A 17081-nucleotide genomic window follows, 5' to 3' on the forward strand; every position below is an offset into this window, starting at 1 on the left:
TAAAAATTAAGATATATCACATACAAGTACAAATTCCCAAAGATGAGTATGAGCATTATACCTAAAATGTACCAATAAACTTAATTGAAAAAGATAATAAAATTAAGAACACACCCACATACATACACAGATCTAGGATAACTATGATTTCCTTTGCAGTTACACAGCTGTATGAGGAGGAGGTTCTCTTAGGACTTGAGTCTTCTCCCTGGAAAGCCATGTTAAGTAGCAACATGATTTATCTGGGACTCATACATCTAATGGGGGTACACTTTCCAAATATCCAAAGCCCTTCAAGTACTAAAATTGCTTTTTAATTGTTTTGTTGTATCCTGTATTTTCCTACCTTTAAAAACAGATTATAATACAATTGGTTTTGTCTCTTCTGGATGACTAATGGTCTCAATTATGTGAATGTTTATTATCATTGTGTTCTGAAGTAATATTTAGGTCTAGGACTACTTTTCGCCTTTGGGGTTTTGGTTTGCTTTTGGTCTTATCTCTCACTGCTTTTCAGTTTTGTTGATGTCATAGTGCATATGTTTAATAGTTTGCCAGTTTTTGTTCTATTGAAAAAGATCTGTTTTTTCCTTATTTTTCATGTATCTTAGAGAAATTTCAAAAACAATTCCAGGGAAGAGACCTCATGATAGTGATGTTATGCTCATGGTATCCCTTTTAGCTTAATTGAGGATTATGCTTAAGTTTCAAAGACTTTTGAAAGAGGGAAGTTATTCGAGATAGAAGATTCTTCTGCTCTTTTACCAACTTTTTTTAGACTATCAAATGAAATCAGGTAATTTAAAAATGAAAACCACCCTGATTTTTTGTTTGTTTAATTTCAGAGCTCCAGAAATTATATTGGGGCTGCCATTTTGTGAAGCCATAGACATGTGGTCATTGGGATGTGTGATTGCAGAATTATTCCTTGGATGGCCGCTCTACCCAGGAGCCTTGGAGTATGATCAGGTAAAGAACTGTCATAGTAATCTAGTCAAATTGGTAGGAAGTAAAGAATACTAGTAGACTTATAGTAATGCATGTGGCTCCACACATAAAACTTGAAAACTTCTATAAGGAATATAAGTTCAGGATCTTAACATTAGTTCTTGATTTTAAAAACTTTTACAATGCTGAGCTAAAAATTTTTTTTAAAATTACGATACACAGGTCACAAACCCTGATTTATAAAAATCTTGGGAGAATTTTTGGCATCACAAATTCATACTGTAGACATATCAAGGACTGGATTATCACCTTTTAAATATTTGTGCTTTACTTGGATGACATACTTTCATGATATATGAATCCCTCTTCTTCCCCACAAGCTATAAAAACTTAAGAAACACCATAGCTTTTGGTCTTAAATCAGCAGCCATTATATTAGTCATAAGTACATCAGTCACTGGAACCCCTACTGATCTTTTCTAGCTACTTTTCAATGGTGATGAAAGTCTTAATAATATTTAATTATTCTCAGTATAATACAGAGAATTACTTCATGAAACGCACTTGTCGTGGTAGTTTTTATCTATTACATAAACCTTTCTAAGCGACTAGACCGTGTTTTCTAGTGTATTGATTTTTTATACCAAGATTTTTTTAGGTAGAAATTGTTTTATTATTTTAGTGTTTCTCTTGTTTCAGAAATATTCTCAACTCGTATATTACTAACATTTAATAGAAAAGGTCAAAATCAACAAAGTTGTTACATAAATTCTGTTTTCTGGATTTGGCTTTTATGTGGTATATGTAATATTTAGATAAAATATTATTTAACTTTTAAGCAATAAAAAATTACAAAATACAACATTGTAAAGTATACATGCCATAATTGTGTAAGATGTATTAATTCTGATTTTCAAGGTTTACTTATCAGAAAGAATATGAAAGATAATTAGTTCGGGTGACTTAAATGTTCCTGAAGTGACTTTAAACATCACCTAATATTATGTTATGTGTTACCATTAACTTTCATTTCTTATGTTACAATGATTTTCTATCCAGGAATGTTCTCATTTAGGTCAGATTTTCTATATTGTCTACCTTCCCTCTTCTGTGTTCAGGATATATTTAAAAAGATGGGTTTCTTTGAGATTTCCATAAATCTTTCTTCCTTCAGCTTTTCACCCAGCTAACTTCAATGCAGGTGCCACACTATTGCTAGTTCTGGAAGAGTTGGAAATTTGATCAGAGTCCTATAATCCCTTTGCTGAAGTACAGAGACATCAGTCAAATGCTAGAAATATACTTTTGCTTTGTGAATTACTATTTGTGGAATGTATAGTATTCTGGAGCAGGACACCATCTAGTGGCAATTTGAGTTGATTTGCTATTGTACTGTGGATTTGGACTTCACAATTCTAGCCTTGGACAACTGATGCCAGTAGTCAAAAGGATCACAGAGATTACCTAGTTATTGTCTTCCTCCTATTTTATAAAAGAGAAAATGGAGGCCCATCTTCATAATTGACTTGTCAAGTCACAATGGTAATTTTAAAGACAAAAAGCTCTGACCAAAATCCAATTTTGCTAAATTCTGTAATTGATGGCTTAAAAAAGAAAAAACAAAAAAAACTGGGAGCAAGTGATCTGATATAGATTAGCTATATTTTTCAGATTTGTATGTTATATTTTTGCAAAGGGATTGGAAAAAGTCATATAGCATATAGTTGCATGATTTTCAATTCAGTATTTCAAAATTTCTAAAATATACAAATGCAAATGAATAGGAGTGAAGGTGTAGGTGCTCTGGTTTGGTTCTCAGAGAGATTTTTTTTAAACTTATTTTTGGGGTATGTTGTTTGCTATATATAGGATTTGGTAAATGTCTCTTTTCATGATAAGGGAAGCTTTCTCTATTCCTAATTTCCTAAAAAAATATTTTTTAAAATCCTAAATTGTTTTGGGATTCTCATGCTTTTTCTCATCCATTAAACTGTTCATGGAACCTAAGGAGGAGTATACCTTTGTGGAGCACCTGCTTAGTATGTGTGAAACCCTAGGTTCAATTCCCATCATTTTAAAAAAACACAGCTTTTAATAGGTTTGATTCCCTTGGCCTTCAGCAAGCACCTTGGCATTTCTTAGTTCTTAACCTGGCTAGATGACTCATGCCTTCATTCATGAAGGTTCTGGGCCATTTGCCATCCTGCCTGGGTTGGGTTGTTATAGTTTCCCATTGACAGAGCATGGCAATTCTAGGAGATGCTCTAAAGGATCTCCTGCACTACAAACACGTTCTTGCCTACCTCCATCGTGGAATAGTAGTGCAATTTTCCTTTGGTAGTCTGGATCAATCACCTTTGCCAACACTGGACTCCCTTTTTAGCTTGTTGATTCAGAGGTAAGAGGAGTTAAAAATGACCAGGGGGATTCCCGTTCTGTGGAAGCATTGTTCTGCCTTCTGGTGCAGCCTTTCCCCTGCTCTGGAATTAAGACTTCTACGCTAGCATAGAACAAGGTCACAGGAACAGGAAGCAAAAATTTTGCTAGTGGGTCACTAGGAGTAATAGTGATTAGTACCATTCTCATTTTTAACTCTTGATTCCTATGAATCCTGGCTATGGAAAAAACAGTACCATATATTGGACACTGATTCAGAGCATAGACAGCCTTTTACAGAATCTTGCCCCAGCCCTGCAAGGTATTGCCACCTATATGGTGCTATAACTGCAGCTTCAAAAGACTATTTCACCATTCTATCAATCTAGCTGCTGTTAGGGAACATGTTAAAACCAATGAATTCCATCAGCATGAGCTATTTTATTTCTTTGGTCATGAAGTATATTCCTTGGAGCATTATGTACAGGGAAGGCAAATCCATACCTGGAATGAGTGTCTGTTCCAGCAAGAACAGAGTGCTGCCCCTTCCATGGTGGAAGTGGTCCAATATAATCAATATGCCAAGGACACAGGCTGATCATCCTGGGAAATGGTGCCATACTGGGGACTCAGTATTGTTCTCTGCCACTGGCAGATTGGACATTTAGCAATGGCTTCAAAGCTCAGCTTTGAGAAGTGGAAGTCCATGTTGCTGAGCCCATACATACAGCCTCCATCCCTGCTACCATAGCCAGTGTTCATGAGCTTATTAGGCAGTGATATCAGAGGTGGCTGAGGAAAGAAGTTGACTGCTATTCACAGAACTATCATTCTGTCCATTTGATGATAAAAATTCTCTTCTGCTGAAGTCATCTTTTGGTGAGCAGTTACGTGGAACACAAATATCTTCACATCCTTTTCTCATATGGAGAAGTCTGTCAGCATTCCTATTCTTGAAATGTCTTTGTCACCAATTTTCCAGTCATGTTCCTTCTAAGTCTCTGATCAGCTAGCCAGCCAGCCAGCCAGACCATTGACTTCAGCCTGTGAATCAGTATGTAGTTGCACATCTGGCCACTTTTTCTGCCAAGCAAAAAACAAACAAAAAAACCCCAAAAACCATCTAGGTGCACTGTCCAAAGTCTTCCTACTTGAAGATTCCCCTTCACCACTGCCCTTTAGGATGTCTTGGGAAAGGACTATAGTGCCGCAGCTGTCCACTTTCAGGTGGTGCCTACAGAATCATCCATAAACCAGGCCTTGGTCTTCTTCTTCTTCTTCTTCTTCTTTTTTTTTTTTATTCTTAAGTTCTTTTATTGGTACATTTTAGGTATACAATACATTTACATTTGTCATTGGGTGCTTGTGCCTGTACATGATGTATCTTGGTTCTTATTTTTTCCCCATTACCTGTGCACCCTTCACCCCCTCCACCCTTCCCTACTTACATAGACTTCATTTCCATTTTTTTAAAATTTTCTCACAATTTTTCCTTTTCCTTCTTTCCTTTCCCCTTCCCCTCCCATTACCCCCACCCCTTTGGACTATTCTTCCTATTTCAAATTATCAGTTATTCATTTTAATCATTTTAACCCTTATTTACACTTTCAGTTTCTCATACTAGAATAACTATTCGGTATTTACACGTGTGTCCTATTTATTTCACTTAAGTGTATGGCCTCTGTATGCATCCATTTAGCTATAAATGACTAGTTTCTCATACTTTATGGCTGAGTAGTACTCCATTTTATAAAAAAAACCACATCTTCTTTGTCTAGTTTCCAGTTGATGGGCACTTGGGCTATTTCCAAGCTTTAGCTATAACAAACTGTGCCGCTGTAAACATGGGTGCACATACATCGCTGTAGTATGATTCTTTCAATTCTTTTGGGAAGATACCCAGCAGGGGAATAGCTGGGTCAACTGGGACCTCGAGTCCTAGTTCTTTGAGGTATCTCCATACTGATTTCCACAGTGGTTGCACCAGTCTGCACTCCCGCCAGCAATGGAGAGGGGTTCCTTTCTGCCCACACCCCTGCCAGCATTTGTTATTGGTTGATTCCGTGATAGCAGCTACTCTTTCTGGGATGAGGTGGGATCTCAGTGTTGTTTACATCTGTATCTCTCGCATGACCAGTGATGTTGAACATTTTTTGATATATTTATTTGCTGCTTTTACTTCTTGTTCTGAGAAATGTCTGTTCATTTCAGATGACCATTTTTGAATTGGGTCTTTGAATTGGGGGGGGGTGTCTGATTTTTTTCAGTTCTTTATGTATTTTAGATAGTAGTCTTTTGTCTGAGGTACAGCTCCTAAAAATTTTTTCCCACATTGTAGGTTGTCTCTTAACTCTGTTGGTGGTTTCTTTTGCAGTGCAGAAACTTTTTAATGAGATCCCAGTTGTTGATTCTTTGTGCTAGTTTCCCGTGCTACTGAGGTTTTGTTCATAAAGTCTTTTCTTATGCCAGTGTCTTAGAGAGTTCCACCTAACTTATCTTCCAGCAAGTTCAGTGTTTCTGTTTTAATATTTAGATCTTTAATCCACTTTGATCTTAGTTTAGTGCACGCTGATAAGTATGGGTCTAGTTTCAATCTCTGGCAGGTTGAAATCCAGTTTTTCCAACACCATTTATTAAATAGGCTATCTTTCTTCCACTGATGGTGGTTGGCTCCTTTGTCAAAGATGAGGTGGCTGAGTATATCTGGAGTTGTTTCTGCATCTTCTAATCTATTCCACTGATTCTCAGGTCTGTTCATTTGCCAGAACCATGCTGTTTTTATCACTGTAGCTTTGTAGTATAGTTTCAAGTTGGGGATTGTGACACCCCCTGCCATGTCTCTGTTGCCTAGAATTGCTTTTGCTATTCTAGGTCTCTTCTGGTTCCAAATGAATTTTTGGATTGTTTTCTCTAGTTCTGTGAGGTATATTGTTAGAATTTCAATCAGAATTGCATTAAATCTATATAGTAGTTTTGGAAGTATGACCATTTTCACTATATTGATTCTTCCTACCCAGGAGCAAGGGATGTCTTTCCGTTTTTTTATATCTTCCTCCATCTCCTTTTTCGGGGTACTGTAGTTTTCAGTGTAGAGGTCTTTTGCTTCCTTTGTTAGATTGATTCCTAGATATTTCATTTTTTGGATGCAATTGTAAGAGGAATTGTTTCCCTAATTTCTCAGTGAGTCTGTTATTTGTGTACAAGAAGGTTATTGTTTTTTGAGTGTTGACTTTGTATCCAACTACTCTACTGAATCTGTCAATTAAGTCTAGAAATCTTTTGGCAGAGGTTTTTGGGTATTCTATGTAAAGTATCATGTGGTCAGCAAATAATGACAGTTTAACTTCTTCCTTTCCTATCTTTATTCCTTTTATTTCTTTCTCTTTTTTAATTGCTGTGGCTGCTGTTTCCAGAACTATATTGAGCAGGAGTGTTGATAGTGAATATCCTTGTCTTGTTCCTGATTTTAGTGTGAAAATTTTCAGTTTTTGACCATTTAGTATGATATTGGCTGTTGGTTTTTTATAGATAGCCTTAATCAGGTTGAGATACAGACCTTCTATTCCAGTGTATCATGAATGGGTGTTGGATTTTGTCGAATGCCTTTTCTGCATCTATTGAGATGATCATGTGGTTTTTGTCCTTGACTCTGTTAATATAGTGTATTACATTTATTGATTTACATCCTTGTATCCCTGTGGTAAACCCAACTTGGTCAGGGTGTATGCTCTTCTTGATGACCCTCTGTATTCTGTTTGCCAGTATCTTGTTGAGGATTTTTGCATCTATGTTCATTAGGGAGATTGGCCTATAGTTCTCTTTTTGGATTGGGTCTTTCCCTGGATTTGGAACCAAAGTAACACTTGCTTCCAGGAATGAATTTGGAAGTATTGTTTCCCTTTCAATTTCCTTGATGAGTTTAAAGTAATGGCAATAGTTCTGCTTTAAATGTCTTGTAGAATTCAGCAGTGAAGCCATCAGGTCCTGGGCTTTTCTTTGTTGGTAGATTTTTTATTACATTTTCAATTTCACTCATTGTAATTGGGGTGTTTAGAATTTCTATATCTTCTTCATTTAGGCAATTCGTATGTATTTAGGAATCTGTCCATTTCTTCTGTGTTTTCCATTTTATTAGAGTACAGGTTCTCGAAGTAGGTATTGATGATCCTCTGGATTTCTGTTTTATCTGTTGTGACTTCACCTTTTTCCTTCTTAATTGTATGGATTTGCACCTTTTTTTTCCTTTTTTTTGATAAGGTTGGCTAAAGGTTTATGATTTTACTTATTCTTTCAAAAAACCAACTCTTTGATTCATTGATTTTTTTTTGTATTGTTCTATTAGTCTCCACTGCATTGATTTCTGCTCTGATCTTTATAATTTCCTCTCTTGTACCAGCTTTGGGTTTGTTATGTTCTTCTTTTTCTAGGAGCTTGAGGTTCTGCATTAGGATATTTGAGTTCTCTCTGTTTTCCTAATATGGCCATTCACTGCTATGAATTTCCGACTTAGAACTGCTTTCATTGTGTCCCATAGATTCCTGTATGTTGTACTGGCATTATCATTTAGTTGTAGAAACTGTTTAATTTCTTCTTTAATTTCCTCTATGACCCATTGGTTATTCAGGAGGGTGTTATTCAGTTTCCATGTGTTTGTGAGGGTTTTGCGGTTTCTTATATTATTGATCTCCAACTTTATTGCACTATGGTCTGATAATATACAGGGGGTAACTTCACTTCTTTTACAGTTACTTAGACATGTCCTATGAGCTAGCATGTGATCTATTTTGGAGAATGATCTGTGTGCAGCCGAAAAGAATGTGTATTCTGATTTTGTGGGGTGGAACACTCTGTAAACATCTCTTAAGTCCATTTTTTCAATAGCTTGGTTCAGTTCTAGAATTTCGTTGTTAATTTTTTGTCTAGATGATCTGTCTATTTGTGATAGTGGGGTATTGAGGTCCCCAACTACAATTGTGTTCTTGCTTATTTGGTTTTTCATGTTCATTGATATTAGTTTTGTATAGTTGGGGGCATTCATATTTGGTTCATATATATTTATGATTGTCATCTCTTCATCTTGGATTGTTCCCTTCACAAGGATGTAGTGATCATCTTTGTCTCTCTTAATTAGTTTTGATTTGAAATCTACTTTGTCTGCAAATAAGATTGGTACTCCTGCTTTTTTCTGGGTTCCTGTGGCATGGAGAACTGTTTTCCATCCTTTTACTTTCAGTCTATAAATTTCTTTTTGAGTTAGGTGTGTTTCTTGTATACAGCATATTCTTGGATTTTGGTTCTCAATCCATCCTGTCAGTCTGTTTCTTTTGATTGGTGAATTGAGGCCATTAACATTGATGGTTATAATTGCTAGATATTGATTCATCCTTGTCATGATATTTTGCTGTTGCTGGCTCTTTTATTTCTTATTTTTTCCCCCTTTCCCTTTAATTTCTTACCCTGCTTGGTGGCTTCCCTCTGTTGGGCCTCATGGAGTTGTGACCTTCATTGTCTTTTTCTGGGATATTGTTTAAAACTGCTTGTAGTGCTGGTTTGGTGTTCATGAAATTTCTCCGGTGTTCTTTGTTGTGGAAGTATCTAATTTCCCCATCAATTTTGAAAGATAATTTTGTAGTATACAACAGTCTAGGTTGTAATTTATTTTCTTTTAGGGCCTGACCTACTTCACTCCAAGGATCTCCTTGACTTGAAAAGTCCTGAGAAGTCTGCTGTAATTCTAATGGGCTTTCCTTTGTAGGTGATTTGTTTCTTTTCTCTGTTTGTAGGATTTTGTTCTTCTGTTGGGTTTCTGGGGTCTTGACTATCATATATGTAGGTGTAGATTTTTTTTATTCGTGGGTAGTTGGAGTTCTATATGCCACACTTATCTGCATGTCCAATTCTCTCCCTCTGTCTGGGAAGTTTTCCACTATTACTTCTGTGAACAGTTTTTTTATGTCAATTGTACTTTTTCCTGTTTTTCGTGGACTCCTATCAGTCTTCTGTTATTCTTCTTTGCATCGTCTAGTAGCTGCTAGATTGATTTCTCGTGGGCCCTTACTATTTTTAAGAAATCTCTGTTTTCATGGTCCTTAACCACGATTCTGTCTTCTATATCTGATATTCTATTTTAAGATTCCCTTAATCTGCTGTGGATACTTTCTTTTTTTTTTTTCTTTCCTGTGGATACTTTCAGTGGAGCTTTTAATCTCCTGAATATCTGTTTGAACCTGTTTCATGGATTCTATTTTTTTCTTATGTTGGGTGATCATGGTTTCCATTTCTTTCTTATGCTGGGGATTCATGGCTTCCAACATGTTTCTAAGCTCATCTATTTTTTTTATCTGTTTCTGTTCTAGAGCCTCTAATCATGTCTTTCACTCTGCTCACCATCTCTGTAGTTACCTGGGAGATTATTTCTGCTTTGAATTTTTCTAGAGCCTCATTCATCTGTTTTGTTACTTCCTGTTCTATCAGTTCAGGGTGTCCAGGCGGTTGATTATCAGACTTTTCCACCTCATTTCCCCCAGAGTTTACCCCTGGTGGGGTGAAAGTCTGAGTTTGTGCCTTGCTTAAATGTCTTCTCATTTTAGTTTTTGTTACTGTCTTTGGTTTAATTCCTGGGTTGATACTTCGAAATTGCTTGTTGTAAGTATCTTTGTTGCTTGTAATTAGAACCCTTATGGAATGATTGCTTCTCAGAGATGTCTTCCAGATATAGCTGGTCTTTAGGTTTTGAGTCTGTAATGACTCTGAGACTATCTCATTTTCATTATCCCAGGAAGGACCACTGACTAGATCAATAACAACACCTTATCCTAAGTGATACAGTCAGCAACACTGTAGCACCAAGTACATCTTAGAAAATGACAATTTGTGGTAGTTATTAATCTATCACCTTTAACTGTGAATTAAATAAAAATCCTGGACCAACCCAACATATGTTTATAATGAATAAACTGTTTAATATAGCAACTTTACCCTTCGGGATAGGGAGTTAGAAGGAGTTGGGGAGGGGAGGGATAGAGAGGTAGAAGGATAGGGGAAGGTTAGCAATGAGGCCAGAGGAGAAGGGCGAGAGAAGGAAAAAGAGAAGAAAAGAAAAAGAAGAAGTCCAAATTAGTGCCAGAACAGGAACGAAAAGGGAGATGAAGAACAATGTGGGATAGCAAGAGAGTGAGTGTGAGAGAAAGTGAATGGAAATAGAAAAGAAAGAAGAAGGAAAAAAAAAAAGAAGAGATAAACAAAAAATTTTTGTTCCTATTAAGTTTATTGGTACATTTTAGGTATAAAATACAGTTACATTCATCACTGGGATCTTGAACTCATTACATGAGTATCTTGGTTCTTATTTTTTCCCCTTCACTTGCCCTCTCTTCACCCCCTCCACCCTTCCCTATTTGCAAAGACTTTATTTCCATTTTTTTCCTTTTCTCATATTTTTTCTTTTCCCTGTTTTCCTTTCCCCTACCCCTCTCACTTCCCCTGCTCCTTCCTTTAGACCTTTTCTTCCTATTACACAATATCAGTTATACATTTTTAAATTACAATATCAAGATCTAGGAGACATTACCACAGATTTTACAGAATTTTACAGAATATTAAAAAATCTTTTTTGAAATAAATTTGACAACTTCTAAGACGTACCTTGGAAGACAAATTAATGAAACTAACTCTGGAGGCAATATAAAATTTGAATAGCACCTATTAAAGAAAGCATATTCCTAGCTTGAAAACCTACCTATATGACAACAGCAGGCTCATATACATTTTAACTGATAAATTATGTCAAACATTTAAAGCAGAAAAAAGGAATACTTCTCCCCTCATTTTAGGAACTCAACGTTGTGCTAATCCTAAAACTGGATAAAGATAATAGAAGAAAAAAGTATGAACATAGAAATTTGTTTAACAAAACAAAGTATTAGAAGTCAGATCTGGCATTATGTAGGAAGTGGTTTTGTTTATAGGGATGGCAGTGTTGGTTCAGCATTGGAAGATCCACCCCCAAAAGTCATCATTTAAACAGAGGAAAGGCAAAAGCCATATGATCCTGTCACTAGTTGGAGATAAAAGTATTGGACTAAATTCTCCAGCTGTTCATGGTAAAAGCTATCAGGAGACTAGAAGTAGAACAGAACCTTCTCAACAGATTAAAGACATGTACTCCATACTTCCAGCAAAAATGCCTTATATGAATGGAGAAGATACAGTGCTTTCTCCCTAAGGTGGGGAACAAGGGCAGATATGCCTACTCTTCATCTGTCCATTAAACTTTGAAACCTAGATCCCACCAAAATAGTCTGGCAATAAAATGACACAATTAGGATAGGATTGGCAAGATAGAAGCAAAATCTTTATATGTAGATGAAATGATCATCTACAGAGAAAATACTAAGAAATCTTTAGGAGCCCCTAGAACTTTTATTTGAATTTAGCAGGATTAGAAAACACAAGGTATATATAAAAACCTAGGTCTATATATACTTGCTATAAATGAAGATTGGATGTTGAAATTTAAAAGTTATGTAGGAGTACAAAGGACCTAGAAAAGTAAAAAGAAAAAAAAAAGTGTAGGAAGACGTCTGGTACCTAATTTTAAGACTTCCTCTAAAGCTACAGTAATTAAGGCAGTGCTGGTGTAAGGAAAGACATATAGATCATTGGACTAAAACAGAATCTAGAAATAGAACCACTCATATATGGTCCACTGAATTTTGAAAGATTATTTAACATTAACATTTTGTAGAATATAAACTCAATTCAAGAGCATAGGAAAAGATAGTGTTTTCAGCAAATGGCTCTAGACCACCTGGTATCTGTATATAAAAAATTAACCTCAACACTTTATTTCTATACAGAAAAATAACTTGAAAGGATCTATGAACCTAAATATGAAAGACTAAAACTATAAAACTTTAAGAAGTTATAGGGTAAAATGTTTATGAATTTGAGGTAAGCTAGAACTTCCTAGGATAGAAAAAACATGATGTATAAAAGAAAAAAATTGATAAATGAGATTCCATCAAAATTTAGAACTTTTAATGACATTGTTAAAATGAAAAGTAGTCCTTAAACAGACCATATTTACAATGCATATAACCTATGACCAGAATATATAAGGAACTCTTACTGCTCATTAATAGACAATCCAATTAAAAAGTAGACACAAGAAAATGATAAATAGCCAGTACAGCACAAGGAAAGGTGTGCAACACTAGAATCAGAAAAATACTAATCAGTACAATAACAAGATTGAATTATACACTCTTTAGGGAGATGAAGTTAAAAGGTTTAAAAGCCTTGTCATGACTTTTTCTTTTTGTTGGAATCCCCCCCCCCCATTGTATTTAATTTGTCACACCCAACAGATTCATTCTGCTGGGCTTCCTGGGGTTGTGATCCTCATTGTCATTTCCTAGGATATTGTCTAAAATTTTTGGAGTACTGGTTTGGTATTCATGAAGTTCCTAAGGTCCTCTTTGTCATGAAAGTATCTTATTTCTCCATCTGTTTTGAAAGATAGTTTTGCAGGGTACATCAGTCTGGCTTGGAGGCTGTTTTCCTTTAGGGCTTGAAATACATCACTCCAAGCTCTTCTTGCCTTGAGGGTTTGCATTGAAAAGTCTGCTATGATTCTGATGGGCTTTCCTTTGTATGTGATTTGTTTCTTTTCTTTCACTGCTTGTAGAATTATGTTCTTCTGTTGTGTTTCTGGAATCCTAACTATTATATGCCTATGTATAGATTTTTTTTTTGATGAAGGCTAGTTGGAGTCCTGTATGTCTCACTTATCTGTATGTCAAGTTCTTTTCCCCTGCTTGGGAAGTTTTCTGCCATCACTTTTGTGAATAGTTTTTTTTATGTCACCTGCACTCTCTCCTGTTTCTTTATTGACTCTGATCAATCTTATGTTATTCTTCTTTGCATCATCTTACAGCTGCTTGATTGATTTCTTGTGGTCCCTTATAATTTTAAAACAATTTTTCTTTTCCTGGTCACTAATTGCAATCTTATCTTCTATATCTGAAATTCTGTCCTCACCTTGGTTCATTCTGCTCTGTAGACTTTCAATGGAGTTTTTGATCTCCTGGAAATCTGTTTGTATCTGTTTCATGGATTCCATCATGCCCCTCAGCTCCTCTTATGTTTTTATCTGTGTCCTCTCTATATTTGTTAATCATGTCTCGCGCTATGGGCACAATCTCTGCTGTTATCTGAGAAATTATTTCTGATTTCATTTTTTCCGGATCCTCTTTTGTTTCCAGTTCAGGGGGTCCAGGTTGTTTAGTATCAGATTGTTCCATCTTGTTTCCCTTTGGCATTGCTGTAGGTGATCTGGAAGTCTGGTTTTGAGGCTTGTTTACATGTCTTCTCATTTCGATGACAGGGTGTGGGGATGCTGCTGCTGCCTGCGCAGCTCACCTCCTCTGCCCTGGGAGCAGTGGGATGGTGGCTGGGGAGCCTCCTCCTGGTTGCTGGGATTGGTCGCCTCCTCTGCCCTGGGAGTGGTGGAATGGTGGCTGGGGAGCCTCCTCCTGGTTGCTGGGATTGGCTCACCTCCTCTGCCCTGGGAGCAGTGGAATGATGGCTGGGGAGCCTCCTCCTGGGCACTGGGATTGGCTCACCTCCTCTGCCCTGGGAGTGGTGGAATCGAGAAACAAAATTTTGCAAAGAGTAGGAAAAAAAAATTAAAAATAAGTGAAAAAAAACCCCAAACCAATAATACTAATTTTGGAAAGAAAAATGAAATGAAGGACCTCCTTCAGAGTATGTCTCTGCTGTCACAATAGACAAGGTGGGCAGCAGTGTGCAGATATAAATTAATGAGTCTCAGCAAGCCAGTCGCAGACCCGTGCCATTCAGGCAGATTTCTGGCTACAAGTCCCAAGTTGAGCTCCCTGTTCTCCTGTAGGATTGACCTCTGCAAGGCTGTACTGCAGGTTCCAGCTGCCCTTCCCCTGAAGATAGTCCAGGTTCCGATGGGAGGTGATGATCCCTCAAACTTACCCGGTATGGTGGTCTGGTGGTCTGGTGTCCCCTGTGTCTTTGTAGTGTGGAGCCAGGTGGTGGTACAGCCAAGAGTCCTGGAGAGGGGGGAAGTGAGGTGAAGGGGGGTCCTGCAGTTGCCCGTGCGGCTAAGTGGATCGCTGCCGTGGGTTCAAGGTGGCTGGGGTGGGTTCCCTGCGACCTGTGACCTCTGTCTGGTGTCCGCCGATGTGCCTGGCGTGAGCTGGATGGGCTGGGTTCCCTGTGACCCAGGACTTCTGTTAGGCATCCGCTGATGTGCCTGGTGCGAGCTGGATGGGCCCTTCGTCTTCTTCATTCAACTGATCAGAGGGTATACAGTGGACCCCAAAATTTTGTCAGGGTTACATTCCTAGAGCACTCTTTAATTTCAGATCTGGTCAGAAAAATACCTCTTTTTATAAAAGTTTAAGCTCTAAATATGCTATGTCTCCCGCAGTTATATAATTTTTTTTTTTTTTTTGGTACCGAGGATTGAACTCGGGACCTTGCACTTTCAAGGCAGGGGGCTGAACCACTGAGCTAAATCCCTGGCCCCTATATAATTTAATTTAATAACATACTGTATTAATAAAGCCTTAGAAGGTGTGGGGAGTTTTGGCAGGATGTTAGGGATCTTAGGCCTTTAAGAAGAACAAAACCAAGAATACCCATTATAGCTACATGTGGTACAACAAACTGTTACAGTGCGGGAATGTTGATGCATCTGCCAAACATGAATTACAGGGTAGCTGCCAATTAGCAGCAAGGAGAACTGAATAATGTTCAAACCTACTTGAAAACCTCCCGTCCTGTGCCCTCCTCCGCCAAATTGTGGAGGATATTTTTGGTTTTTGCAAAATTGCAGGGGTTTTGGAGAACAGTTAGTTATTAGTTAGGTTCTAAGGAAAAATCCACCAATGACTGAGGCCATGAACTCTGAACCTTGGCTTCATGGTGGTATATTGTACTTCATGTGACCATAGGTGCATGCTGGAGAACAGAAGGCAGTATAGCAGGATCAGAAACCATGGGCATTTGGGCCACTTCTTCATGTAACTTACTTGTACCTTCAGGACCTGTTTGGGCCCAGTCATGTCTATATCACTTCCATTTGATGATGGGCTGTTGCTGTGCACCTCCAACTTTATAACTCAGTGGGTCAGAGAACACCTACTTCATGATGGGTAGCTGAATATGAGGTTTCATGTTATCTTGTGTCCTATGGTCAAGGGTTCAGTTTCCACTAATGACAATAGCAGGCCAGGAGTTGTTTCTCAAAGGAACAGTAGTTGTCTGCAGATAATAGGAGAGCCCTGCTCCAAAATCCTAAGGGCCTCTGCTGTAATTCACCTGTGGGGGCCTGCTAGAAGCTTCAAACATCATCTCTTGTCTGCCAATGACACCTCAAGTATCTGTGGATCTGCTGGATCTTATACCCCAAGTGGCAGGGCAGCCTGCACAGCAGCCTGGACCCACTGTAGAGCTGTCTTTCTCAAGCCCCACTCAAAACTTGGAGCTTTCCAAGTCATTTGGTAAATAAGCCACACGTGTTCTGCCTCTCAAGTCCAAATAGGCCCACTAACATGCATACACTAATAAAAAGAAAAAAATTGGACCGGGAAATTAGTTCAGTGGTTCTGCAGCCTCCCTCACAAGCACAAGGTCCTGAGTTTGATCCCTGGTGCCCCCTCAGAATTTTCTTTTTAAAGCCTCACTAGTTCTTGTGCCTCTTTCTTGGTTGTAGGAGGGGCTAGATTAAAGAACTTGTCATTCACCTTAGAAAGGATATCTCTGCATACCTCACACCACTGGACCCCTAAGATTTTCACTGAGGTAGAGGGCCCTTCAATTTTAGTTGGGTTTCCCATCCTCTCAAACACAAATGGTTTACTAACAAGTCCAGAGTGGTTGCTACCTCCTGCTCACCTAGTGGACTAATGAGAATAATTTCATCAGTTTAAAGGATCAGGGTGATTCTTTGTGGAAGTGAAAGATGATCAAGGTTCCTGTGAACTGAGTTTTGACACAGAGATGAAGAATTGCTATACTCTGAAGGTAGAACAGTGAAAGTGTATTTCTAGCCTTACCAGCTGAAACCAAATTGCTTCTTGTAGTCCTTATGGAGAAGTATGGAGGAAAAAGGTATTTGCCAAATCAATACTTCCACAGCAGGTATCAGGAGATGTGTTAATCTACTCAGACAACAAAACCATATCTGATACAGCAGCTGCAGTTGGAGTCACCATTGGTTTAAACTTAGGGCCATCCACTGTCACTCTCCAAGATCCACCTGTGTTCTGTACAGGCCATATAGGAGAGTTAAATGGGGATGTGGTGGGAACCACAATCCCTGCATCTTTCAAGTCCTTTATGGTGGCGCTAATCTCTGCAGTCCCTCTTGGAACATGATATTGTTTTTGATTTACTCTTTCCTCAGGTAGAGACAACTCTAAAAGCTTCCTTTTGGCCTTTCCTGCCATAATTGCGCTCACCCCACAGCTTAGGGAACCAATACGGAATTCTGCCAAGTACTGAATATATCTGTTCCAATTATGCAACTGTGGAACTGGGGAAATGACAAGAGAATGCATTCAGAGACCTACTAATAGGCCCACTGAGAGTTGAATTGGCTAAAACTCCATAGATTACCTCCATAGGCTCCTACTCTTATTGGAGGATCACAGTAATGTTTCATATCTTCTCGAATCAGTGTTAGTTCAGAACAAGTGTCTAGTAGTTCCCCAAATGCC

The 17081-nt window shown here is 38.0% G+C and overlaps 1 protein-coding gene across 10 annotated transcripts in view; it reads left to right on the forward strand.

Annotated features, from left to right (window-relative positions):
* Hipk3 (homeodomain interacting protein kinase 3) overlaps nt 1-17081 on the forward strand; it is a 137872-nt gene that overhangs the window by 88823 nt on the left and 31968 nt on the right. For all 10 annotated transcript variants that reach the window (XM_087205539.1, XM_004852070.4, XM_004852069.4 and 7 more), the window contains one exon: nt 846-969. In XM_087205539.1, the coding sequence (XP_087061665.1) occupies nt 846-969 (124 nt within the window). The remainder of the gene's footprint in view (nt 1-845; nt 970-17081) is intronic.

The sequence above is a fragment of the Heterocephalus glaber genome, unplaced genomic scaffold, assembly GCF_053883595.1.
Source record: "Heterocephalus glaber isolate CG9 unplaced genomic scaffold, H.glaber_assembly_v1.0 deba00000594, whole genome shotgun sequence".
Taxonomy (NCBI): domain Eukaryota; kingdom Metazoa; phylum Chordata; class Mammalia; order Rodentia; family Bathyergidae; genus Heterocephalus; species Heterocephalus glaber.